The sequence below is a fragment of the Heliangelus exortis genome, chromosome 18 (assembly GCF_036169615.1).
Source record: "Heliangelus exortis chromosome 18, bHelExo1.hap1, whole genome shotgun sequence".
Classification (NCBI taxonomy): Eukaryota; Metazoa; Chordata; class Aves; order Apodiformes; family Trochilidae; genus Heliangelus; species Heliangelus exortis.
The window spans coordinates 5,774,200-5,800,430 of NC_092439.1; the positions used below are offsets into that span (position 1 = coordinate 5,774,200).

At 39.5% G+C, this 26,231-nt stretch overlaps 1 protein-coding gene and 1 long non-coding RNA gene across 2 annotated transcripts in view; both read left to right on the forward strand.

Moving 5' to 3' along the window:
• Window positions 1–26,231, forward strand: part of LOC139804468 (uncharacterized) — a 244,637-nt gene that overhangs the window by 64,095 nt on the left and 154,311 nt on the right. The window lies entirely within an intron of this gene.
• Window positions 14,285–20,328, forward strand: ARL14EP (ARF like GTPase 14 effector protein). Its single transcript, XM_071761728.1, has 4 exons — window positions 14,285–14,440; window positions 15,823–16,327; window positions 17,279–17,409; window positions 18,720–20,328. The coding sequence occupies exons 2-4, from the start codon at window positions 15,905–15,907 to the stop codon at window positions 18,946–18,948; spliced, it is 783 nt and encodes a 260-aa protein (XP_071617829.1). The 5' UTR covers window positions 14,285–14,440; window positions 15,823–15,904; the 3' UTR covers window positions 18,949–20,328.

The following is a 26,231-nucleotide window of genomic DNA, read 5'->3' on the forward strand; positions in this document are numbered from 1 at the left end:
ATTTTATTAAGTATTTCTCTAAACAGTTTAGAAACTGGATTGTCCAATTTCAATATCTGAATAATTAATTAGCAATAATGAAGGTGCAGAAATTTGACAAAGATTCACCTAACACGAGCCCCAAATATCACCTCTAAGAAAAAGCACCATAGTTAAGGGAAAGGGTATTGTCTGGAATGGACTTACAGGCTCATGAAAACCACTCTAAGAAAATATATTTTCATCTATTCAACACTGTAATATTTTAGAATATTTATTTTAAGAATAAGAGAATTGTTTGTGGGATTACAGAGCATTCTGGTGTAAGAATATCAATTTAGTTTTTGCTTGTACTGCATAGATCAGTATTGCTTTAATGATCACAAATAAAATTGCATGAGAGCAAGCCTGGAAATGAGCAACATTACATCAGAATAACTAAGCCTCAGTTATGCATTTCAATGCTTCAGGGGTTGAATACTCAAGGGTTTGTGATGCCCTTAAATAATTCAGTCTATGTCCTTTCAGTAGATGTCTAATCCATTAAATATTCGTTAATACTGAGGACTGTAATAGTGTCAGGTCTCAAATTAGAAAATTTCCTTCTAATGTCATTCTTGTGTTAATTTCTGTCTTATTATTTCAGGTTATTTGCCACATCTCAAACTAGGTAATATTAATAGCACAAAAAAAGGATCTTCTCTTTCTTGATAACCCAGTATGCCACACAAAAGAAACCAGCAATTCTGCTTTTGGCAGACAGAGCTCCCTGACTTCAAAATGGGAAATGTGACATTCCCAAGCATATAGCAACTGGTAAGGGAGACTTCAGGACATTGTGATTTCTTACTCTAGCAAAGCTGCATAAAACCACTGTTTGAGGGACTATATGATGGGTAACATTACTAAACTCCACTCATTTATTTAAAATGTGTTCTTGGTCTTGATCTGAAAATAAAGCAATAAATTCGTATAGAATGGTAGAATGGTTATGGTTGGAAGTGACCCTAAAGATCATCTCGTTCTCATCCCTTGCATGGGCAGGGACACCTCCCTTGCTGCATTTGACAAAAATTAACCAGATCCTCACAGAAAAGATTATTCACTGTTTGTCAGCTGTAATGCAGTGTAGTGACTGATTCTGAGGACAACTGTTGCACCTCTGACTCTACAGAAGCAAGAATCACAAAATAAAAGAGAATGAAATTGATAATGTGACAAGAAAGGCACATATGAATAATGAAAGTCCGCAAAATCTGCTTTTAGTGTAGAACAAAAGATAATTTCCCCTTTCACCTCTTCAGTTCAGACAGCCTTTGCCATTTATTGAGCTGTGTTTGGGTTTTGAGTAATGCTTTGCTTTGCCTGGATGAGAATGACCTTTATGTGGCAGCTGCACCAAAGTAAAATTCATTGGGAAACCAAGGCCAGACAGATTTTCCTTGTGAACGCTGGAGTTTCCAAAACAAATCACATTGTAATTCATTGTAACTAAAGCTTTGTTCCTGAAAGTACTGCTTATCTAAATTAAAATCTCCATGAGTCAGGTTTCCTAAATCTAATTTATTCTTTAGTACATTGATGTGTCCTCAGGTATTTTTTTTAATCAGGTGTATAAGACTTCAAAAATGGAAACACAGGACCAGGCACAGGCCTAACCTGAGTCATCAGATAGTAATCTCATCATATTTTAGCACTATTGACATCTATGTTTTTATTTAATTCTAAGTTTTTTATAGCTTGACTATTTTTATTAATTATTTAAAAGTAAATACAATATCTGTAAAAGACTCTGTGAAAGCAGAAATTGTACAGAAGCAGAAGCATTTTGTACTGTACCATTTTCCTGAATAAGAAGTCAATAAAACAAACACTGGAGCAAAGCCTAAAGTGGTTTTCAAAAATTTGGCCACAATCCTTTCTTCACTCCCACCAGAAAAAAGTTTAAATAACTGTAACATTCTGAAACAGCTGTAGTACCAGATATTCTGACTTTTTTCTTTAAAAAATAAAATTTAAAAAGCCCTGCCTATAAGCAAACTAGTCTTCAGTTTCCAGGCAAATGCTCTTTTAAGTGGGGATGGCAAAATTCTCCTTTAATACAATACTATAATATTATTTTTAAAGTTACTCAGCACTAGTCATAAGGAATTAGTTTCCTTTTATTTCAATAGGTAGGGGAACTTTAACAATTTTCCACTCATCTTTTTTCATCCTGTCAAACACCCAGAAAGACTGAAAATGTTCATGCTTCTGGAGTGAAGGGAATTTTCCTTTTAATTCCCACTGGTCTTTTCTAGGAGTCTTAATACTGTCTGAATGAACACTTACACAATATTCAGAAATTAAGCTTATAGAACTGTTTCCAACAGTATGAGTAACTCAGTCATTAATAAACTAATATAAACTTTTTGTCATCTCACAGAATGCTAACAAGCAAAGAAACTGATTTATCTGGTGATTTTAACCCACAGACTGTTTCAGAATATTTCAAAGAAATGTGGCAAAGGCTCAATATTTGAAATCCTATCAGTCTTAGCAGTTGTGATAAGTCACATAAAATCAAGTAGCATAATTCTTTTTCCAACTGAAGAATGTCATATCTTGAGAGGAATCTTTTGGGTACCACTAATCACAAGTATAAGTTTCCCACATACGATCAATTCCATATATAAATGAGAAATTCAGGCTTCTTGAACTTTCAGAAGGATTATTTAATTATTAAAACATTTTAAAAGACTAAACTAGCTGAGGATAGCTGAAGCACATTCAAGGAGAGGGGGAATGACATGACTGACACTCCTGAGACAGGACATAAACAAACAAAAAACCAAACTCCCAAATCAAATATACACACAAAACTGAATTCTCAAAGACTGTCCATTTAGAAAACATCAAATAACAGCAGAGTAACATAGACAGAACAATAGGTACCAGGCACACTACACCATCTCAACTGAGAGGGCATATTTCATGTTCACACAAACAATATTTCCCTGTTTACCTGCTTCACTCAGGTGAGTGGTACAGTCACTGTGTGCTAAGAATGCAAGAGAAATGCCATGGAGTATTACACAGTGCTGTGTGATCTGTACTATAAAGAAATACCTTCTGCAAATGTCTGTGTCATATAGGTACCTCATCATATATGTTTTAGTTGCAGAACTTCCCAAGAATATGGCTTACTCCATGTGATATTGTGCCACAGTGACACAATTGACAGAAGGAAAAAGAAGACAGAGAATATTTGTCAGTGATTATGTCAACAGAAAATAGTAAAGTGCCTGGAAAAGTAATGATTTGCTGGAGCTCTTATAGAGAATAGATTTATGAAAAATGCTGCTGCATAACTCACTAGCCCTGTTTGCCATTGCTCATTGCAACCCTCTCCTGATTGCTCCTTCTTTATTGTATTAACCATAAGCTATTTGCCATAACTTTCAGGCTCTTTATGACTGAGCCTTCCTACCCATCATTTCCCATCATGTATTTAGAGGACTTCAAAAAAATCTGTGACAGCTTCCATCACTAGCTGCTAACTTTCCAGACAAGCACCTCTGTACTTTCTAGCTGTTGCGTTATGTATTGAAGCATCCAAAAAGGCACTTTCTGGCTGTCCCTCGTGCCTTCCCTTAAAATTCTCTTTTGTTATGATGCCAATAAGGATATTGTGGTGTATGAAAATAGATACTTAACATATTGACCAAGAATCTTAAATTGCCTCCTTGACAAACTGTCCATACGTACCCTTGTGTTATTTTAAACCCATGAATTATTTACTCCTCTCGTTAATGCTTTAGAGCTTAGTGGCTTTCGCTGCCTCTTATGAAGAGAAATGTGTATGTCTCCCTCTGAAGTGAAGGACAGATACTCGCCAAACCCACAGAATTTGTTACTCGTTTTAATCTCGAGCAATATGAAACAGCTCCACAAGATGGCATTACACTACTCCCAGGTGGGGAAGGCAAGACTGGCACACACTCGTGACTGCAGATTTTTCAAGGAAGGATTCAGTTCTCACCACATCATCTGTAAACAGCTACCCTGCAGAAAATAAACATCTCTGCTCTTGAGAGAAACACGAGAAAAGATCTGAAGAGAATGAAAGTGGACAACAGTAAAAAAGACATTGTTTCATTAAAGAAAACACAGAGTACTCACTTGGTAGATGATATTGTGCATACAAAGAAACTGCATGCAAGCAGTGTGGGGGGGTTCCATAGGCATTGTAATGAACCAAAGAAAAGTGTTGATGATAAAAAAACTTAACAATAGATAAGGATTTAGGGCTAGCATTGACACATTGCTAGAGTCCAGTTCATGTGGAAAAAGGTACAAATTACTTATTTGTACTGACAAGATGTGGCCCCAGTCTGCCATTTACTGCCTATCTTTTTATGTATGACAAAAAACACACTTGCACTGTCTGTACCACAGAGCAATATACAAAAGAAGGCTGAGCTTGAACCTTCAACGTTTTACAGATTGTCCATTTCTACTTGTGACACTATAGCTTGATTCTTCACTTTTAAAATTGGGCAATGACAATCAGAAGAAAAATTGTCTCTTAGCTGTGGAATACTGACTAGAAATGTCCTGTCTGCATTACATTACTGACACAAACACTACTGCTCATAATACTGCTATATTTAAAAGAACAGAAACAGCAGCCCAACACTGTGACTGAAAGTATCCCTAAAGATGAAAAGCAAATGGGCTGATATTACTTTTTTGCAAAGCTCAAGAAGTTTTCCCACAGGGCTGTATGGTACAGGCACCAGCCTTCTTGTGTTTGAGCCTAAAGAAGACAGTTCAGACATCATTTGGTGCTTGGGGACATAAAAGTATGAAAAGGACTGGATAGCATATGCAGTTTTTCTATGCAAATGACTATAACATAGCACACTATCACTTTTTTGTTAGTCATGGTGCTGTCTGGAGAGTAAAGGCAATTTCCTGCAAACACAAAATCTTTCTTTTACATTTTTTATCTTTGCCACGATTTTCTGAGGATTTCCACTATTAAAAAAATATAAAATCAGTGCTAAGAGACAAAACTGCACTGAAAACAACTGTGAAATACAAGTCTGACCTAATTACAGAATAGGCACCCTGATCAAGCACAGAAGTGACCGTATTTCACTTCACAAAATTCCTTCTCCCTCCTTCAGCAAAGAACAACCCAAAGAATGAAACACTGTGCAGAGTAAGAGTTACCTCATGGGAACAAACACTAAACAAAGCAGAGGCTTCTGTCTACTTCACTGCATTACACCATTCCAAAAGAGTTTGTGGCTACTAAAAGAAAAGCACTTGCATGCAGTGACATCTGATAAATATACAAAACATTAATTTATGAGAAGATATCCTCCTGAGACAGAAAACTCTGTTCCATTGCACATCTCTTACTTGAGAAGTCACCAGTCTGAGATAGGATGAGTTACTGGGGTCTTTCAGGTCTCTCGCATTTTGAGAAGATCCAGATGAAAATCCAGATTTAAAATATCTCTCCAGCCAGATCAATACAGAGAAACATTATAACAGTGATTATAACACAGAGAAATGATAAAATATATGTAATGTAAAGTGGAGCTTTGAGGGAGAAACTCAACCTATGACACTACCTATTTTTGGGACCATTTTCTGAACAGGTTTTCTAATATCCATTTGCTTGCAATAACAGAACAGATAACCTCTTGGGTTCGCTCTCTTTTTTTTCTTCATGCAGCAATTGACACATGGAAATTGTAGCCCTTGAAGGTAGCTCTTGGCTGCCCAAATGAAAAACTGCACTTATGAGTTACATTTTCAAGAGGACACTTACACAAAACTAAAGATTTTTTTATATGCTAAAGGACTTTTCCAAAGGATTTTTCCAAGGACTTCCTAATATTTCAAAATACACGGAAAGCATAAGAAAGTAAGCAAAAGCATACTTATCATTTAGAGTAAAAGTCACAGAGACTTATAAAAATTCTTCCACTCATTATTGGACTCATCATAAAGAGGCTGTATGAACATAATTTGTACAAGCTTTGCAATAAAGGAAAAGACAGCAATATAAAACATTATAAACATAGACATTACAGAAAAGAAAAGGAAATTACACAAAAGGAAAATAACATTTTGGTCACAGTCCATTAAAATGAACAAATAAGGAAATGTTCCAGTGATAGGTTTATATACATAAAATGACCCGGATTCAAGATGATGAATGGCCCAAAGGTTTGTTTCCTATAGCTGGAAGATAATAAATACAGGGAAACAAAACAAAACAAAGCATGTACAGAATGGAGAATATTCATTTTAAATGCCTGCAATACCAGCCTTTTAACTTCCTCCTCCATGAGCCTGAGAAGACTTTTCATTAGCATTGACAGTTAATGTCACTACAAAATTATGAATACTTTGTAGCTAAAATTAATTTACATAACTCACTCCTACCCACATTTTAAGCCCAACAGTGGTCTCTGCAAGCAGCTCCCAGCTTCCAGACCAGGACTGAATAGATGGCCACTGTCCCATTCTTCTCTTTCAAACTAACCCAGATATGGGAAGAGCTGTCACACATTCCAGGAGGTCCCTCAGGCTGGACAACCAAAAACCACACCAAGCACACTGGAGAATGATTTGGTCTGCAGTATAAATTATACCCTCTATTATCTATCTCTATACAGTGTGAATTTCAGTATTCAGGTAGTCAGTTTATCTCATAAAGGAGGCCACAAGTAATGGGAATGGGGAGAGCATCTTGGTTACCAAACCTTTAACATGGTTTCTCAGCTATTGCCTGTTCTTGGCTCTGCTCTTCAGAGGTCTTGGAGAAAAACACACTCAACCAATAGCCCATGAAAAAAAATCCTGAAGTATCATTTGAGACCAAATATTCAACAAAGATCTAATTCTATGGTACTCTGACATTATGGCAAACAATAAAGATGCAATTAAGTAACAAGTAAAATATTAGCAAAAGATTTGCCTCATCAGAACTATTTTAAATGAAAATAGGAGTCAGATAAAAAAAAGAAAAAAAAAAAAAAAAAGGCACCTGCTCCTTTGAAAATGAAAACTGGGCAAGAACCAGATTTGTTTAAAGCAATTAGCAACTGTGTTGCTAAGGAATATATGAACTAGAACCAAGCTGGATAAACAGATAAAGGTAATCTTTTTGTTCATGCTAAAGAATGAGAATCTGGAGTCTTGATGAAATGGTGTTACTCCCAGTATTAGAACTCACAAATTTGTTTGTTCCTGGATAATTATAGTGGTTTGGCTTTGACACTCTAAAGTACATGAACACATTGGTCTAAGGTTGCACATGTTTTAAGGTAGCTTTTGAGTGGGCATATGAACTCTTGAATTTTCTCCCATCATTTATTAGAGGCTTTGCTGGTTTACTTTTCAAAACGAAAGAGGATAAAAAAAATCAAAAATCTTATTGTTTGAATGTTATTTTAAAATAATACTGACTAATACCATATGTACTGGGTCTATACTAGTTTTTGGAAGTCAAAAGCCACTATATTAAGACTAAGTAGTTGCAGTGTTTGCTGGTATCTGCTAACAGACCTATCAGTTGCAAAGAAATGCACCATTTTCTTTCCAAATACATAATGATGCATGAAATCCAGGGGGCAACAGTGGGTTTTTAGGTCACTGATTTGTCACAAGGCTGTAAAACTGCTGGACAATGTAACTGTCTCCCATGCTTTGGGGAGTGGGGGGGGAGAAATATTACTCTCTGATGTAAAAACAGATTGGATATAAATAAGCCTGATTTCAGTAAAGGTTTAATGGGAAACCGTCTCGTTTCTATAAGGATTTCAAGGAACCATGGCAATTCCCATAGCTATAGTTGATAAAAAAGTTTGTTGTACAGTGAGTCATGGAACAGAATGCTGTAGCACTGAAGAATAGTTACAGAATTTTGTGTGCAGCTCAATTCCTGTAACAGAAGAGGTCTGAGGAAAAAAAAAAATCTAAGCTAACAGATACATTCCTTTTTGGTCTGTGTATACAGCCAGCTGCACAGACCATGTGAATACCATGTCAATACTCTGATAAGATTTTGCACAACACGTTTGATACTCAAGCATAAGAGTCAGACACTGACATTGCTTTTCACAAGCATTTCAGGATTTTCTGTTCCATGGGTCTAACTGAGGAAGTGTGGTAGAACTGATTTGCTTAGAAACAGCAATCTTACCAAGCAAAGGGACTTCACAGCAGAGAGTCAGTCACTAAAGCAACAGGCTATACTAAAATCAGTTTCCCTATGAATTACACCAGTACAACTGCAACAATAAATCTTGCACAAGTGCCCTCAGTAACACAAACCCACACTGAAACCTGCTAGGTGCTTCAGAACTGCTTCAGGATTTCACCAAATCACTCAGCTTCTCCCAGTGACACTGTTTAGGACCTCCTCAATAAGATAACAAACTGATGAGTGTTAAGGAAGGTGTGATTTGCCCTGGAAAACTTGCTTCTACAATACAATCTGTATCAGTTACCATAAATGCAGAAACACTTCCATGGCAGTATAACCACATTGACAGAGTAAAACTTTTCCTTCAATAAAAACACAGCAAAAAAATTTCTCACTCTACAGATAATACACACAACAGTTTCAAGGATATGGCTGATAATCACTGCTAGCAATCTGCTGGATGGGTTTTCCAAAATTAGGCCCCAATTACAGCCCTTGTCAATAGACATCTTCCATCAAACCAGGAGTGCAGAGGACATTTTTCTTAGTAAAGGTCAAATTCTGTATTCTTTGAACACCCTAACCTGTTACCAGTAAGCATTAGCTGGTCTTAGGTCTGTGCAAGTAGCAATTGCTGTCTGAGAGGCCAGAAAGAAGCTGAATGAGATTTTTTAAGAACACAAAACCTCCTGTCCCTCCTTTCTGAATCAGAAATAACTGTAATAACTTTACAGATGAGTACAGAAAACTTCTCATTAGAACCAGCACAATCTGAGACACGAATGTTAGAACAAAATGCTATCTACCAGGGCTTTCAAAGGAGATATAAAACTGGCAGAGATGCTGCACCAATTCCAAACAACAGCAGCATCCATGTTTCCAAGCACATTCTCTTCAGCCCCGGAGCAAGGAACAGAGTATAGCAACAGAGTGATGCTATATCATCTGTGAAGTTGCTCAGACAAGAGGAGCAGATTGGAAGCAGCAGCCAAAATGCTGCTCAACACACACAAAAAAAGAAAGATCACACTGAGTAGACAGCCAGAATGTTCCAGGCAATAAGTTTATAAAGACTATCAAGAAATCAGACTGAAAAGGGCAAAGAATTCCCAAACAGGAAACCCAGTCAGATGCCAGTAAAGCAGATTATGTGACACAATGAGTTTAGGGGATTTTAGGACTTTTCCAGCCTCATAAAGTAGAAATATGTTACTCAAAAAAACTGCAGCATGTCCACATTTGTTGGTCAAAACATAAATGCAAATTTTGAAAAGCATCCATAGTCCCTATAATACTGTTAAATTAATACAAAAACAAACCACAACCAAAAAGCTATTTAGCCAACATATGCATGCTTTTATATCCATATCTTACAATATAAAAGTTACCATCATGTTACAAAATATCCAAAGGTACATTTAAAGATTATTATTTTCAAATCAATTTGATGATTCTCAGATAAAATGGTGCACTTGGCATCACATTTCTATAGGGAAAAACTCATGTGGGCTACTTATTTACAGCTTTGTTTATGGTTTAGTGAATGTCTTTATGCTTGTATTTGCGTTTGTGGGGGCAAAAGTATGAAATCAGCACTTACCCTCATTTGTAATAAAATGTATTTACTTAAGTGTAGTGCAGATGAGATCATAGGTGCTTGTAAAGGGTAAAAACAAGACATAGTACCATAATAAATTTTCCAAGGTGCTTTTCTTTCACCCTTCTGCAAACTAGTATTTTTAAAATTTTTGTTCCACAAGCAGTATTTAAACAGGCTAATACTTACTCCCAGAGTGTAATGATCAGTCATGAAAAAAAGAATTCTCCTGAGCAGGAGGAGCAAGAGTTCCACAAAGCATTAGGGAATACACAAGGTGTAAGAAGAATGGCAGCTCCCAAACACATCTTAGGATTTACTCTTAGGTAGGAAGTTTTCTGTGGTTTAAGTGTGAGGTCTTAAAACAATGCTGTTCCCATGCAAGGTAAAGTTACAAAAAACAAAGCCCAGGTAGTTCTCCCAGAGGAAAAACTACCAAAAGACTTACTTTTTGTGCTTCCTTAAGGAGCCCTCTCCTGTAAAAACTTTCACTTGATTGTCTTTGAAATTGAACTCAGCTACCTGGAATTTGTACTGTACTGAACACTGCTAATATCATCTTTCTTCAGAGCTTATCCCAGTGTCTTTCATGTCAGTAACAAATCTGTTTCTGCTTCAAATTCTGGAAAATCTGGGCAGCAGAAAGACATAGCAATTTTAAAATGATGGTATGTGTCAATAATACTTAATTCAATTTTACATGTGAATGAACTGAGGCACACACTAACCACTGAATCTTAGCAAGCAGACCAAAACTGTATTCAGAGAGCATGAATTCTACAACTCTTCAACACAAAATCCATTAAAAATTACCTTGATATACATATCCCTTTGTAGCACAAGCTTTGAATGTTCAGATGCACTTAGGTATGAAAATGGTGTATGGAGTCTACCTGCACTGGCAAAGAAACAAATTTAAATTCTGGTGCAGTATTATCAAAATATGAGAAAATATGAGAATATTTTTTTACCACATCTAGCATAGCTATTGATCCTGTTAGGTTTTATCTTCCATATCTAGAATCCTTTTACTCTAAAAACCAAGACTTCTCTCCCATTAAGGAACAATTCCATTTCCACAGGTAAAAGCTAATGTGATCATCCCAAACCAGTCTAAGTCCACGAATGGAAGATTTGTAACAAGTTAACACCCGGATAACCTGAAATCTGTATCTAGTCCTATACAATCAGCCTCAAAGACTGACACTGAAAAAGTGAATACACACACCTCACTGCTCTTCCTGTATTTATTTAATACAAATTGGTGTCATACCCTGTATCTCAAATATCTCCTCTCATGAATTATTCAGCTTCATTAATCCCACACATTTCATCCTAAGCAGTACAAATCAGTAGAGGAAGCTGTATTGAAGCCTCCTTGAATGATAGGATTTTGCTGTCCCTCTGTCAACACTCAGCCAATGTATCACTTAAGCAATATATATGGAATTTCTAATGGCTTTCTTGAATGGTCAGATGGAGAAACAGAAAATGGCCCAGCCTACATGCTGCTACTGTCACATCACAATTGAAGCCTTACATTCCTGTGCTTTAGAACCCTGGGTATCTCCTGAAGCAACTAAAGAATTATTTCTGACCTCCAAAGGCTTTTAATTGTTTTCAGATGACTATTTCAGCACTGCTGCATCAAGTTAGATGAAAGGCCATCCTGATTTATATTTGCTTTTTAAAGGGCTATGGTTTCAAAATCTTATTTCTACCTGGAAACATTCTTTCACTGATCTCTTTACCAGGATTGACAAAGGCTGCAGTGAATAATATACTGCAAGAGAAAACCTCCCGCTTGGCTGCTTTAGCTCTTTCGTGCTGTGTCTAACATTTGTGCTTAGTTGGATTCAGTATTTCATTACACTAATTTTATCCTTCTAATGGCGAAAATACATCAGAGCCATAAAGAACTACTGCTAGGCATCAAGAAAGTTAGGTATTTTTAAGTTTTGTCCCTTAAGTTGGCCACATACTTCAAGCCAGTTGTTTTGCACTTTAAGGTAAATTTAGTTTCTTTTAGGCTTGGCTACTATTTGCCCAATCCAAGATAACTGACATAGCTTCAGCTTGTGAACACTTCCAGTGAAACCAAGCCCCAAAGCTGCCTGAATTACAACTTTAATCACCTAGATCTGGACACAAATACTTAGGGTGAATCAAGCCTGGCTTCCATTGCACTGATCACTATCTTAGATCCATCCCAAACTCCTTTATTTGTTTATAAAGAGTTGTCATCTGTTACAGTACCACCCATCTCCATCAGCTGTGTAAAGCCCCAGGTAATGGGTACAGAATTACTCACTGCTGTTACTAATTCCTATGGCTCATTATTTTTTTAGGTTCATGCCATGCCTTCCTGTATTTGCTCTGACTACAATACAGTTTTCTTACTATTACCACCCACTGCAAATCTGCTGGAAAGTGCATTAGTAGTTATTTAGTTATTAATGATTAGGGAGGGAACTTAAGCCTTTAGTATGACAAAGTGGGCGGTTTTAACTTGTTGTTAATGTTAGTGGGCTCTGATAAACTGATGTACTACAGGCAATGTCCATGACCAGAACCATGTAGCAGATGATCTCACAGAGCTTTTCTGTCTCAGTGTCACAACGCAGCAATAGGCACTTATCACACAGGCACAAGTCTGCATGTCACATCTCATTTATGTGAATGGTAACGCTTTGAAAAGGGTATCCTTGTCTCTGAAGATGTTTGGAAAGACCAGTCACATCCTCTAAAAACATCTGGGTTTAATCCAGTTGGGAAGAGAACAACCTGAGAGTGACAGAATAAAATTACTCCCATCCAACTATTTATTTTTTTTTTTAAAAGCTCAAAAATTCTAAATGGAATTAGGCAAACCAACAAAAACTTTCTATAGGCACAAATGGTAATTTAAGGCTTTCTTTTAGATATCCTTAACATGGTTATGATTTGAAATCAGTATTAGAAATGTAATTACTTATTACGACACCTGTGTTATTAGTTGTTCCAAAACCTCCAGGAATAAGTAGGGTGTGGCATCACTATCCCAGCAAGTAAATCAAAAGTTCATACCTGCTCCCTGGAAAGATCCAGTGTCCTGAAAACATTTTAGAATTTAAACAAACAAAAGCAAACAGACTTGAGAGACATTCTAATGACCAAGAAACTGGGGTGGTTTTTTTTGTTTTGCTCTAAATGAAGCAACAGATTTCCTCTATTTTTGTTTTATTCAAAGTAGGCTAAGAGCTTAGCTAGCACTGAATTTGGCAGATGGAAGGATGGAATAGTGTCATGAGGAACTTGAGAAGAAAAAAAAATAAATGCTGACTCCGTAGCCTAACACCACTGCAAGCCTCTCCCATGTTAATTAGCTGGATGCAACAAGCCCCTGAAAAAACACCGTTCCCGGCCCTTTTTCCCCCCAGCGTCAGCACCACCGGCTGAAAGTGGGGTATATGAGGGGGGTTGTGAGGCGAGAAGGGGGGGTGCGGGAAGAGGGGAGGATGTGACGGGGGGGGGGAAGAAGGGGAGAGGGAGAGTGTGAGGGTGGGGTGTGTGAGGGAGGGGTGTGTGAGGGAAGGGGTGTGTGAGGGAGGGGTGTGTGTGAGGGAGGGGTGTGTGTGAGGGAGGGGTGTGTGTGAGGGAGGGGTGTGTGTGAGGGAGGGGCGTGTGAGGGAAGGGGCGTGTGAGGGAAGGGGCGTGTGAGGGAAGGGGCGTGTGAGGGAAGGGGCGTGTGAGGGAAGGGGCGTGTGAGGGAGGGGGCGTGTGAGGGAGGGGGCGTGTGAGGGAGGGGGCGTGTGAGGGAGGGGTGTGTGAGGGAGGGGTGTGTGTGAGGGAGGGGTGTGTGTGAGGGAGGGGTGTGTGTGAGGGAGGGGCGTGTGAGGGAAGGGGCGTGTGAGGGAAGGGGCGTGTGAGGGAAGGGGCGTGTGAGGGAGGGGTGTGTGAGGGAGGGGTGTGTGAGGGAGGGGCGTGTGTGAGGGAGGGGCGTGTGTGAGGGAGGGGCGTGTGTGAGGGAGGGGCGTGTGTGAGGGAGGGGCGTGTGAGGGAAGGGGTGTGTGAGGGAAGGGGTGTGTGAGGGAAGGGGGGTGTGATGGAAGGGGGGTGTGAGGGAAGGGGGGTGTGAGGGAAGGGGGGTGTGAGGGAAGGGGGGTGTGTGAGGGAGGGGTGTGTGTGTGAGGGAGGGGTGTGTGTGAGGGAGGGGTGTGTGTGAGGGAGGGGTGTGTGTGAGGGAGGGGTGTGTGTGAGGGAGGGGTGTGTGTGAGGGAGGGGTGTGTGTGAGGGAAGGAAGGGGCGTGTGAGGGAAGGGTGAAAGAGGTGGGTACGGAGAGAGGAGGGGTGTGCGGGAAGAAGATGGGGGTATGAGGGTAGAAGAGGGGCGTATGAGGGCGGTGTCGACCGCTCCGCTGCTGCCTCAGTCTCCTCCCGCGCCCCTGCGCGCTGCCCCACACTGAGGTAACAGCGCGTGCTCCGCACGTCGCGCCCGCCCCTCTCCCGGTCACCCGGGCGCCTTTTCCTCCTTTCTCAGCCGGAAGTGCCGCCCTGCGGTTCCGCTGCGCTATGGTGAGCGCTGCGGCTCATGGCCGCCTGCAGCTGCTGTGGTGTCGCGGGGGGAGCGCGGAAGGCGGGTGCCGGGGTAGCGGCGGGAGAAATTCCACGGCAAGGTACCGGGGATGGCCTCCTGCGGCCGGGCCGAGGGGAAGCCGGGCCACGGCGGGTCCGTGCCAGGCCCCGCGCCTGCGAGGAGCCTGTTGCAGCCTGGGCCCGCGGCCTGGCTGCCCGGAGCCCTTCCCGGCGCCGGGTGGGATCGCTGCTTGCTGCCCTCCCGCCGGCCTGCCGAGGGTTCCTGTCCTGCCTCCCGCCGGGCTGGGTGCGGGGTGCAGGGCAGGGGGCACAGGCACACGCGGCTTCAGGGCTGTGCTGTCCCTTCGGCTTTTTCCCCCATTTCTCGCCATCCCTTCTTTCCACCGGCAGCGACGAGCTAGAAAACCCGTGCCGAATCTTCCTGCCTGCTCGGGTGGCCCCGATGTACTCATCTTCCCTCTTTTCCCCTCACTTCCCTCGGCTTTGGGTTATTGTATTTGGTGCAGTAAACACGAACTCGTTATTTGGCAGGTGTGAATACAAGTCACAAGTCATTGAAGTATATATACTGTGCTGTTCAGCATACAAAATAGGTACAACATCAGCATGGTATCAACACTATTTTGAGTACAAATCCAAACCAGCTCCATGTAATAAGATCCCATTGTATTCATTGTACTTCACGTTCTCAGAGGTTTTAGAGCAAATCAATTTCTTAATTTTGCTATAAATTTTTTCTTTATATTGTAGAAAATAGTGCAGAGTGGGTTCAGGTTAATATGTTGGGGCCAGCATTGGATTTGCAACAAACTTTGGCATGGGAATGAGACCACTTTGCAGTAGCTAGCTCTGTGTTTGGTTATTGGGTTTAAATACCTGCCCAGTATTTACATCAGATAGATGTGGCACTGAGTTGGAGAGAGCAGCATGCAAAGACCACATGGGCACAGCTGCACACACTTAGAACCACCTGTCCTGTGTGCCACAGACTGTTCCTTGGAAAGGCAGAGGCTGATTCTGTGTTGGCAGCACAGGGATGTGCTGTTGAATGTGAATTGCCAGCAGTCATTCAGGCAGCCCGTGCTGCTGACTGTCAGCAGCTTTTCCTAGAAACTACTTGGAAAGAGGCTGGGTGAATTGTTTAGCTGTCAGAAGTCTTTTCCTGTGGGAAAAGATGACCAGAGCAGGCAGCTCTCTGAACTGTTCATCCTCCCCATACCTTGCTTCTAGGTTGCTTTTGAGAAAGTAATGCTACTAAACATTCTGAATTTGTAATTGTGGCTTGAAAAGGAAAGGAATATAAGATGCATGGTTTAATTTAGAATTAGTCAGTGTATTTTTTTAGTCTTAGACTGGAAGGCAATAAATTCTTTACATGTTTTTTTAAATTAAACTTGGCCTGTTAAGCTTACAGATAAAAGGTTTGCAGCACAAATCTGACCGATTTTAATGCTTTCTCTAGGGTGATCTTCATAGCAACTACTAAAGACAAAAAAAATAATTTCAGGCAAAATAAGTGAAATAAGTTGTTTGGATAAAGTAAGATGGATCCTTGTTCAGTTGGAGTTCAGCTTCAAGCTACCAATGAATGCCATAAGACCTATTACACCCGGCACACTGGCTTCAAGACTAAGCAAGATATATCTTCAGCTGACCTCCTGCTACTGCAGCTACGGACTGGAATAACCTTCTCAGAGAGCAATACAATCTGCTTCCACCATGCAAAAATTTACATTGAAAGATTTGAAGACTTACAAAAATCTTGTTGTGATCCTTTTAATATACACAGAAAACTCTCAAAGAAAAACTTGCGTGCAATTGACTTAGATGATGCAACTTTTCTAAGTGCCAAGTTTGGAAGACAGTTTGTACCTGGCTGGAAGCTTTGTCCCAAATGTATGCAGATAATAAATGGAAGTGTGGATGTGGAATCTGAAGATCGTCAGAGAAGAAAACTTGATCCAGATGTATGTAAATAGAACAGTTTTCCCACCCCCTCTAAGTGCTGCAAGATACTGGAATTGGGCTTCATACAAGCCCTACCTAAAGAAACTAAATTTTTATGTAGAAATATAAAAGGGTGTAGTCTTTTAGATGTGTAGGATTGAACTTATTTCAAGTATGTTTAAAAAACCCAACCTTTTCCCAAATTAAATGTTACTGCTTTTAATTTCAAATAATAACCTGAACTAGGGTGACTTACAAATCCTACGTTCATGTAAATTCCAGGCTGCTGCTGGTATTTTAAACTGTTACTCAAGCCCTGCTAAAACACAGGCTTGAGTTTAAAGCTGAACACTGCTAAGGTTGTTCAGCTTAAAAAAAAAAATCTATTTTGTCTAGCAGCTCATTACCAAGTGAGCCCACACTGAGATGAATTAAGTGTACTCTTGTGGTGTCTGAGCTGCAAAGGCCGTGGCATTTTGTTCAGGGCCAGTAACAAGGTGGTGTCAGAGGATATGCTTGGAGTGCTGAGTTTGGAATACAGCTTGTGCACTGCTGCATTGTTCAAGGTGTATGCAGGTGATTGGGAGCAGTGTGGGCAGCCAAATGGGCAACACTGCTAATGTGGCAAAGCAGAGCTGCCTTCTAGGAGCTGTTGTCCCTTTCAGATGGAAAAGGGTTTCCCAGCTGTGCTTTTCAATTGCATGTCAGTATGATCAGGAGACTGATAGGGGGTGAAGTTTGAAAGCATTGATTGAAACTATTACACGGCTTGTAGTGTTGGGTTTTGTGACTGGTACAGTTGTCCAGTATTAAAAAATTAATTCTCAAATCTTTTCTCCTGGGAAATCCAGTGCTCAGAGTTGAGGTGAACAATTTACCCAAGTTACTACAATATCCTGACTCAACTGAGTATTTTCTTATTAATTTAGGTTTGTATTTGTAATTAAATGAGATTTTCTGTCTTTGTTCAGGGACGTACAGCTAAAGCTTTAAAGTCTCTACAGTTTGCTAATCCAGGACGACAGACTGAATTTACTCCTGAGACCAGTAAGAGGGAAAAAAGGCGACTGCAATCAAAAAATGCATCAATTAGTTCAGACAGGTGAGCTGCTCTGCATGTTTTCTGGTTTTGAGGATGTTAAAAATCATTACTGAGGTGAGCAAAACCGAAGATAAACTACTAGGATATAGTTCATATTTCAGGCAATTAGAATACAAGTATTTGGTAAGGCATGACAATGCTATGCAGATCATAAATTAAGCTATTAATTCATTCATAAACTAAAAATCTCAGACTGAATTTGAGTACAGTAAAATCAAGTGGACTGCACTCAAAGTATTCGTGTTATTATCTTTCAAAAAGCTTATAATGCTGCCTTGTAAACAAAGGTGTGCAAATTAGGAAGATAAGGCCTTTTTTAAAAGGGAAGTTAGTGTCCAAGTTGGATACCACTAGATAACAAATTACAGCCTTCTAGTCTGACTAGTTTTAAAATCACACTATCTGCAGATGAGAAAGGTATATGCAGCTGAATTTTGTCTCATTTTCCATTGAAGTTTGGACTAGTTCTATCTGGTTATCAGAAGAGAGTGATAGAGGTCCCAGCTTTAACTAGTCATAAAACATTGTTAAAGCACTCAAGAAGGAGAACATTAATACCTTTTCCCTGCTCTCCACCTAAGTTTAACCCTACAAGACCAGAACAGACACCAGACAACAGAGCTGCTGCTCACAGCCACACATCCTTTTCCCCTCTCTTGGTTTCTTCTATTCAATTTAGGTACAAGTTGTAACCAGGGAAATTTTGATGTTAGGAAAACTTTCTGTGCATCTTGTAAAACACTGGATCAGAATCATCTATGACATTACATCTACTCAGAACTCAACTAGATGGAGCCCTAATTTGAGGTGACCTGGCTTTGGACACAGAGCCAGACATGGTGACATCCAGAGTTTTTCTGTGATGTTGCAGTGGAACGGAATTGTTAGAGACAGATAATCATTAAAGCATTTAAAGTACTTTAAGATCTGCACACTCTAAATGAATCTGCATTACCTTCAGAAAATCAGAGCTACAAGTTAACAAAATGAAAGTATATTAAGGGAGCATTTCACATCATCTGAAAGATGCCTGAATCTGAAGTTTGTATCATGTAACTACAAACATTCATAAATGATTGAACAAGTGTGCTATTGAAATAAGAACTTCCCATTTTTAAAGTTATTTCAAAAACACTTGTGTGGTGATAAAATTGGGACTGAGAAATGTGGTCAAATACAAGTACACATCTTTTAAATTAACAGAGTGTTAAAATAAACACCTGAAGAAAGCAAACTTCTGTCCACAACCTACAGCATCAGAATAGGTGGATTTTGTACCATGGACATAACTTTTCTTTTTCACCGTGCAGGCAAGTTATACCAGCCAAGAGTAAAGTCTATGACAGCCAGGGGCTGCTGCTTTACAGTGGGATGGATCTCTGTGATTGCCTTGATGAAGATTGCCTGGGGTGTTTCTACGCTTGCCCCAAGTGTGGCTCCAGCAAGTGTGGAGCTGAATGTCGCTGTGACCGCAAGTGGCTCTATGAGCAAATCGAGATAGAAGGAGGAGAAATTATTAGAAACAAGCATGTTGGCTGATGTATGTCCTGAGTATATATTCTGTCCTCTGGTTAAGCACAGCACATTTATTGTTCAGTGGTTTATTGAAAGCCACTGGAATTTCTCACATAGGATTATCTACTTTCACATTCATTTTCTTTGTTCTTAATCATGCTGCTGTCTTTTCACACTTCGTGCCACCTTGTACTCAGTCTCAGAAACCATCCAAATAAGTTGTCATTATCTTTCACTGTATTAAAGTATAAAGTGTTCAATTTTGTGACATATCCTGAGCCACTCGCTATTGTTCCATATACTGTGTTTAGAATGTACCATGTTCATGTATCCCTCAGTTTTTTAATTCTGGATCTTGTGGTTTTGAATCTGCTTTATGGTAAGCACTCAAAGTTCCCAATGAATTTACATGCAGTATTAATAAAGCTCTGTCCAGTATTAATAGTGAATGCTATCTCTGTTACAGATTTCCCCAACTATATCTGATAAATTCAATGCTGCTTACTTAAATGGATTCAAAGGCATTCCAGAGTCCAGATCCCATCCAAGTCTCTGGGATTTGAGATCAAGTTATCCTTATGAATTCAAACCTCACTGTTTAAAGTGTTACTAAACTGTCAAGGCAATGAAAAACATGTCAAAGTGTTTAATTATGATACTGCTTTGTTGGTGTCTGTATAACACAATTGAAATAATTTTGCTGTGTTTTTTTTTCCCAGTCTTTAATTAATTATCAGTCTGGACTGGTACTTCAGCAGCCTTCTTGGGTTTTGGGGTTTTTTTCAGTTTTGATTGGTCTTAAGGTAAATGTTTAGATGCAGCTGAAATAAATTTTAATGTCTGTTACCAAACAAAGAATATCCAGACTGCTACAAAAAAAAACCAAAACCCCAAAGAAAAACCCTAATACCAATAAAAACCAACCCAACCCCACAACTGAATTAAGTGGGTGGATTCAGTATCTATCATCAGAACATAAAGTTTTACAATAGAACAAGATTTATGAAAGATATTCTGTAACTGAAATCTTAGCTGCATGTTTATCAGGTCACATTTATTCAAGAATACTATTTAACTGCTGTTTTCTGAAGACTTACTTGATGAAGTTGTATAATCTTGCTATTTGCTCAGACTATTTTCTTTTCTGAAATGTCTCATGAAAGTTACATCACTAAAATCCAAAGTTATGCTTGGAGTTGTGCTGACCTCTGCTGGTCTTTGTGAAGTGTAAGCATTATCTTACACTACATTTTATTAAATCTGCAACAAAAATAAACGTCCTCTTTTTTTGGTCAGAGCATTGGCTTTTCTTCCAACGTGTGAACATCTTTCTAGATTTAAAATCCTTGCAGCTATGAATGTCTCCATTTGTTCTGTGTATTTTCATAAACACCACACAAACTTCTCCCAGCATCACAGTACATCAGCTCTTCTATCATCATCTAGAAGTGATTGTATATTTTTCCCAATAGCCTATGTAGTTCCCCATCTCTCAGAATTACTCTACAAGTAGGTCTGTTAAATAAGAGCCTGTTCCTTCATAGGCAAAGAGAACAACTACTTCTGTAAAAGCCAAAGTTCATAAGCCAGGTGTAATAACCACTTCAATCTCTGCACACATTGAAGAGAAAAGCCTACAGATGCATCCCAGTTACTGTCAAAACTTGCCTTTTGGTAGTAACTGCAAAAATCAACTCCTAGACAAAAGTTGCTTATTCAAAAGACAGAATAATGACAAAAAAAACCCTTTATGAACAAGGCATATCCCATTGATCAATTTGAGCTTACTGACCAGAAGCTCCAGGTTTTTATCTTAAGAATAGTGTCAAGTTTGGTTTCTCACACAAAGCAAAATTCACCTGATGTTTAGAACAATGTCAAATTTAACATCTTTTGAAGTCAGTAAGAGTTCTGTGGACCTTGTGAGTATTACCACAGAAGTTTGTGTTCCTATCAGAAATAGGGTGTTACCCTTTTTTTCCCCCTTTTTAGTGGGCCTCAAAGTTTTCAAAGGATGCCATGGGATGCTTCCTGTTAATACTTGAGTAATGAACATAAATACTCAAATACAATATACTACTGCTGGGTAATTAACTCAGAGAAGCTTGGACTTGCTAATGGTTGGACTTGGTGATCTCAGAGGTCCTTTCCAACCATGACTGTTCTGTGATTCTGTCATGTTTTCAGTATCTATGCTACTAAAAGGCATTTATTTTTGGGAGACACACTATAACCTTATCATTAGACACATTATTTTGATAGAGTTTATAACTTGGAAACTAACATGAGGAGGCTTGGATCTCTCAGCTGACCATGCAAGACATCATAAATGGCAGGAAGAGGACTGACCACAAAGAACAGGATTTTATAAATTCAGAAGTCAGAATTAAAGCCTCTAAAGGAAAAAAGAAAACTGAGTTAAGGTGAATAATGTTTTTTTTAATCTGATTTGAGAACTAGTTTGATGCTCCTTTTACCCTTTTAAAATAGGTGTTTCTTATTACCAGAAATGGACCAAGAGACAACTGCACAGCAGCTCACACTGATGTCTCCCAGTGCCAAAGCTACACAGAGATTGTGTTCAAGTGAACATCTGTCATTTACTTTGTGACAGAGACAGCCACAACTTGCTGGAATCATCATTAAAGCCTTTCTGTTCTCCTAGTCTCAAACAAACATAAAATTTCCAGTTTGATTTACTTCATTTCCCTTTAAAATCAAAATCACATTTTTTATCATATTTGCATCTGAATAAATGCAGAGTTTCAGAATTTTTCAAATGATTTCTTAGTGTAATATAGGATGTACAGACATACAGTAGCTTGTCCGTTCTGATCCAGGTAATTTTGCCCAATAATCCTTCAGCAAACATTCTTAAAATTTTATTCACCTTTATACTGACTTCTAACCAGTCAATATCATACTGATGACAATTTTATTTAAACAGGCTCAGCAGTTCCCTCCAACTTAAAGTTATATAGACTTTTAAATAGTAGAGGGACTGTTTATTGAAAGAATTGTATTGTATTTACCAATCTTCTATTACAAGTCTCATCTAATATTTAACAGTGTGGAAACTGCAACCTGAACTGATCTTACATTCTCTCACTGACACTGGATTCCAAATTAACAGCCCTCCTTCAAGCACATACGAAAAAATGTAAGGTAGTGTGAACAACTGCAATTAAACTGCCCACTCTGTGGGAGTTCTGTTTGGAACACATTATCCTGCTCTGAAACCGGGGGTTTGGGTTTTAGCAGCTCCCGGTACCCTGCAGGGGGCACCAGTTCCCCGCAAATCTGAGCACGAACTCCCGGGGCACCACGCGGACTCCATCCCCGCACGGCTGAGCAAAGGGGATTTCACTGTGGGACAGGTTCAGGAATGGAGCCCAGGACAAGAGCTGCATGACCCACGTCTGCAAGGGTGAAACGTAGCAGGCTCAAGTACAAAATTAGCACTTAAGAGAAATCTATTTTCTTTTTGGTCTTTGTAAAAATTCTCACTCAGCCCCCCCCCAAATACATTGCTGATCTCAGTTAAGTAGAGATCACCACATACAACTCTTCATATAATAAGTAATAAATTCTTTAAAGATCCATTTACAACCTACATTGTTCACCGTGAAACGTTGATTTAAAGCTTCTACCTGAGCATTCCCTAAGGAATTTAGTATTAGGGAGCTGAGAAATCTCCTCACAGTAGGGTCCTCTACTCATTAGCAAGACAGACTTTCCACCATCCATGCTGGTGCTACTGCCTGCATTCAATACACCACTGAATAACCACACATCTCATTGCCCAAATAGTAAAATACTCTGTCAGTATTTTACCAGAGTAGCTACAATATTACCCAGAAGAAGAGCAGCACAAGCTGTGCTAGGCCAGAGCAGGAGAAAGCTGGGGCTGGAGAAAGTTTCCCTGAATGTCCTCCTATTACCAAGTGGGGAGAAAACCACCCTAATTCTTTTCTTCTTCCCCCAGGTTCCTTGGGCAGCCCTTCACACATACTCACCATCAAATTAAATCCCCACACCTTCTACTTCTAGGCTCTAGTTAGGGCAATATTAACTACTAGAGTGCAAGATCCAAGACTCCAACCAGAAGTCAAAGAAATTCTCTTCTATCATCTGATTGTCTCGTCATTTTTCTATTTGCTCTTACATTTGAACTGGTAGCTCTACCTCCTTCGAAGTGTTCCTTAGCATCATGAAGCAGCCAACATTAATTTACATAATATTAAAAACCAAAAACAAACCAGTCCCAGCGTAGTGACCCAAGTGAGTCACTTACTGGAACCATCAGAACTTAAAAATTAGGCAAGAAGAAATCACCACAATCCCCCACAAGTCACAGTTTCTTAAAGGCTTTGAAAATAAAAAGTATGTTCTCTAGAGCTTAGCCCAGATAAAGAAAAAACAAACATCATAATCTAATGTATATGTAAAAACTAAATATGTCATTATCACAACTGTTTGCATAAAGATAGAAAACTAGATTTTTGTCAACTTTCAGTAGCAAAGGAAACTTTCTAAATTCAGTATCTCTTGTTCTACTTCATCTCTCCTGGAAGTACCTGATAATCCAGATGCATTCAAGAGAATCAGCTTTCTCCACACTTCATTTTCTGTTGTAACTTTGTAATGCAAAAAAAAAATTCCACAAAAAAAAGAAACAAACTTTAAAATGCCCCCCATTAAGCCTCCAGGCTGCTTCTTTCCTCCTGTTTTATAGCAGGGCACAACTCTGGCAGGTGATGCCAAGGGCAGTTTCCAATCAAATGGGCTGGATCCTGCCTGCTGACTTCAATTGCTGCAACCTGTCTCCAGACAACCAGCTGGTTTTAATAATTATTAATCAGAGTGATTATACTTCACTTTAGTTTTCAGTTAGTATCTTTGTGCTGCTTCCTGGGAGTCTCATCTCAAAGACCAGATTCAGAGAAATCTGAAGTCCCTAAGCAATGTTAAGTGCTGAATGCTTGGATCTTGACTTAAATATTTGGGCTTGTTGTTGGAGCTCAGAGTAAGACTTGGGGATGGGCAGTGGAACACAGAGAATTAGAACAGGTGGCTTTCCATATGCATTGTGTTGGATGTGGTCATAATAAACTGGGTAGGAAACAGAGAGTAATTAACTTACACTAATGGAAATCGGTTACTTTATTTTTCTCAAGAAGCTTTTTTTCTGTTGTGGTGTTTTGAATTTGGTTTTGCTTTTATCAAAAAAAGCAGAAAGGCACCAGTTACCCAGCCTACTCTGTGCCAGCTACCTGGTTTATGACTCCTCTGTGTTAATTTCTCGCCTGTGAACTGCTGACTCTTTGAAGTAAAACTTTGGGCTAGATCTGGTTTGGAGCAAATGAGAATGCAGGGCCACTGACACAGGGCATCCAGCACAGGAATCACTGCAGATGGCTGCAGTTTCTCCTCCTCTGGTGTGAGTGAACTGCAAAATCCAGCTCTTCATGCATGCACCCCATCCCACTGGGTGCCTCTCTCTCAAACTGAGGTAACATGCTGAGCCAAAGGGGACCTCAGTCTCATCAGCTTTTATTGACCTTAACAATTATTCAATGGAAGGTTGGAAATTATCCTTCTGCAGCTTCTGCTTCAATGTAATCTGAAAGGCCCATTCATCACTCAATTACAGCTGTCTTGGAATTTTGATGCTACCACGTGCAACAGAGTTCTCCTGGAGGAGTGGGGCTCTAGCTCTTTCCCCCTTTACATCTCTGCTCTGAGTCTGCTAATTTCACAATTTTATTTATGCTCAGGTGAATTACAAACCCTTGTCAACTATCCCTCACTAGTTGATGATGTTTCTTGCATGTTAGAAATTGCTACTGACATCTCAATTTTACTTTATTTTTCCCCTTTCTTTGATAGTATTACAGAGACCATTTATATTTGAATAAAAAGCAAATAATGCACATCAGAGTACATGTCAGGGAATGTCAAATTGGTGTTTTCCAATTACAACTTTATTTCAAATAGGTTGTTGGAATTAAAGGATAATTACTAGAAGTGCAAAGCCAAAGTTACGATCAGAAATGGTTACCCTTTCACTTCTAGGTCCTGTCTTACTAAATAAAACATTCCTCTGGGTCAAGTTACTCTGCATATCTGCAGGAATCCAGAAGAAATAAAATATCTGACATTACTAGTAGAGCAGCTCTTGGTGTATAGGCTACCATGTTCTGAAAAGAGAACAAATATAGGTGGCTTTGCCACTCATTAGTAATGACATAAATTCACCTCAGAATAGGATACTAACAATATTTTAGTAGTGCTTTACAGAGGGTATAATAATATGCTTTTAAATAGAATGAAGTCATGGTAAACTGCTGTTATTTTCTTAGTACTGAGTTGTAGCTTGAGTTCTCATTTCTTTGATAAACTTGCTAAGATCATCAACAAAATACAGAAGGGAAAAACAATGATGTATTTCTCAATGTTTTGTTGGGTGGTTACTGGGAGGAAGTTTCCATCATACAAGGAGCACTGTGCTGACCCAGAAATCTTCAAAAGTTTAGGATTCCTGTTTCAAAGCTACTTTCACCTCTATGGGGAGAAATTCAGCCTTGCTGTATCCTGACTCAGCTCAGGGTCCGTTCGATGGGAGGCCAGCAACAGCAGGAGTCAAGCTGTGCAAACTACAGGGAGCTCAGAATGATTTTCTCATGACATGCACATACATCATTAACAAGCATGAAGCATTAATTAGCATTGCCCTTTGTCAGCCCCAGTTTCACCGATGGTGCCTGGAGCACCGTGAGGAGCAGTGGGGGGACAGGATGTTTTTTTACTGTTGGGCTCAGAAGGCTAAAAGGAAATCTAAAAGCAGCTGATAACTACAGGAGGAGCAGCTAGGAAAGAGGGGGTGCTTCAAAGTTTAAGATAGAACCATAGACTTTTACCTGTTAAAAATCTGAAGCTGGTGAAAAATCTGTTCTTCTGCAGGGGTCTGTCTCCAGGAGCCCGCTGACACAGACCATTAGGAAGGTTTAGCCAATCTGTTTTATTTAAGTGCACGAAATAAACCAGCAATCCTTTCTTATTAGCTGCTTTATTTGACTGGTAATAGTGCCTAAAAGGGGCCGGGACTCCAATTTGCTCCACTTTGAACTGCTATTTGCTGTGAGAGAAAATATTCTCATTTTCTACAAGAGAGAAATGGGACAGTGACTGAGTCTTGATCCTGTTTTGTTCTGTCTTAGATGCCTGTAAGGAGGTGGCTGGCAGGCACAGCAAAATAAATGCCAACTGCACAGTGGGAGCAAGGCCTATTTTATCAAATGTTCAAA

Bases quoted from the DNA above. Each gene is read 5' to 3' on its own strand.
- ARL14EP (XM_071761728.1), top strand. From the start codon at position 15,905: ATGGATCCTTGTTCAGTTGGAGTTCAGCTTCAAGCTACCAATGAATGC. The intron at 16,328-17,278 runs GTATGTAAATAG...GTCTTTGTTCAG, and splicing joins GAAGAAAACTTGATCCAGAT to GGACGTACAGCTAAAGCTTT. The intron at 17,410-18,719 runs GTGAGCTGCTCT...TTCACCGTGCAG, and splicing joins GCATCAATTAGTTCAGACAG to GCAAGTTATACCAGCCAAGA.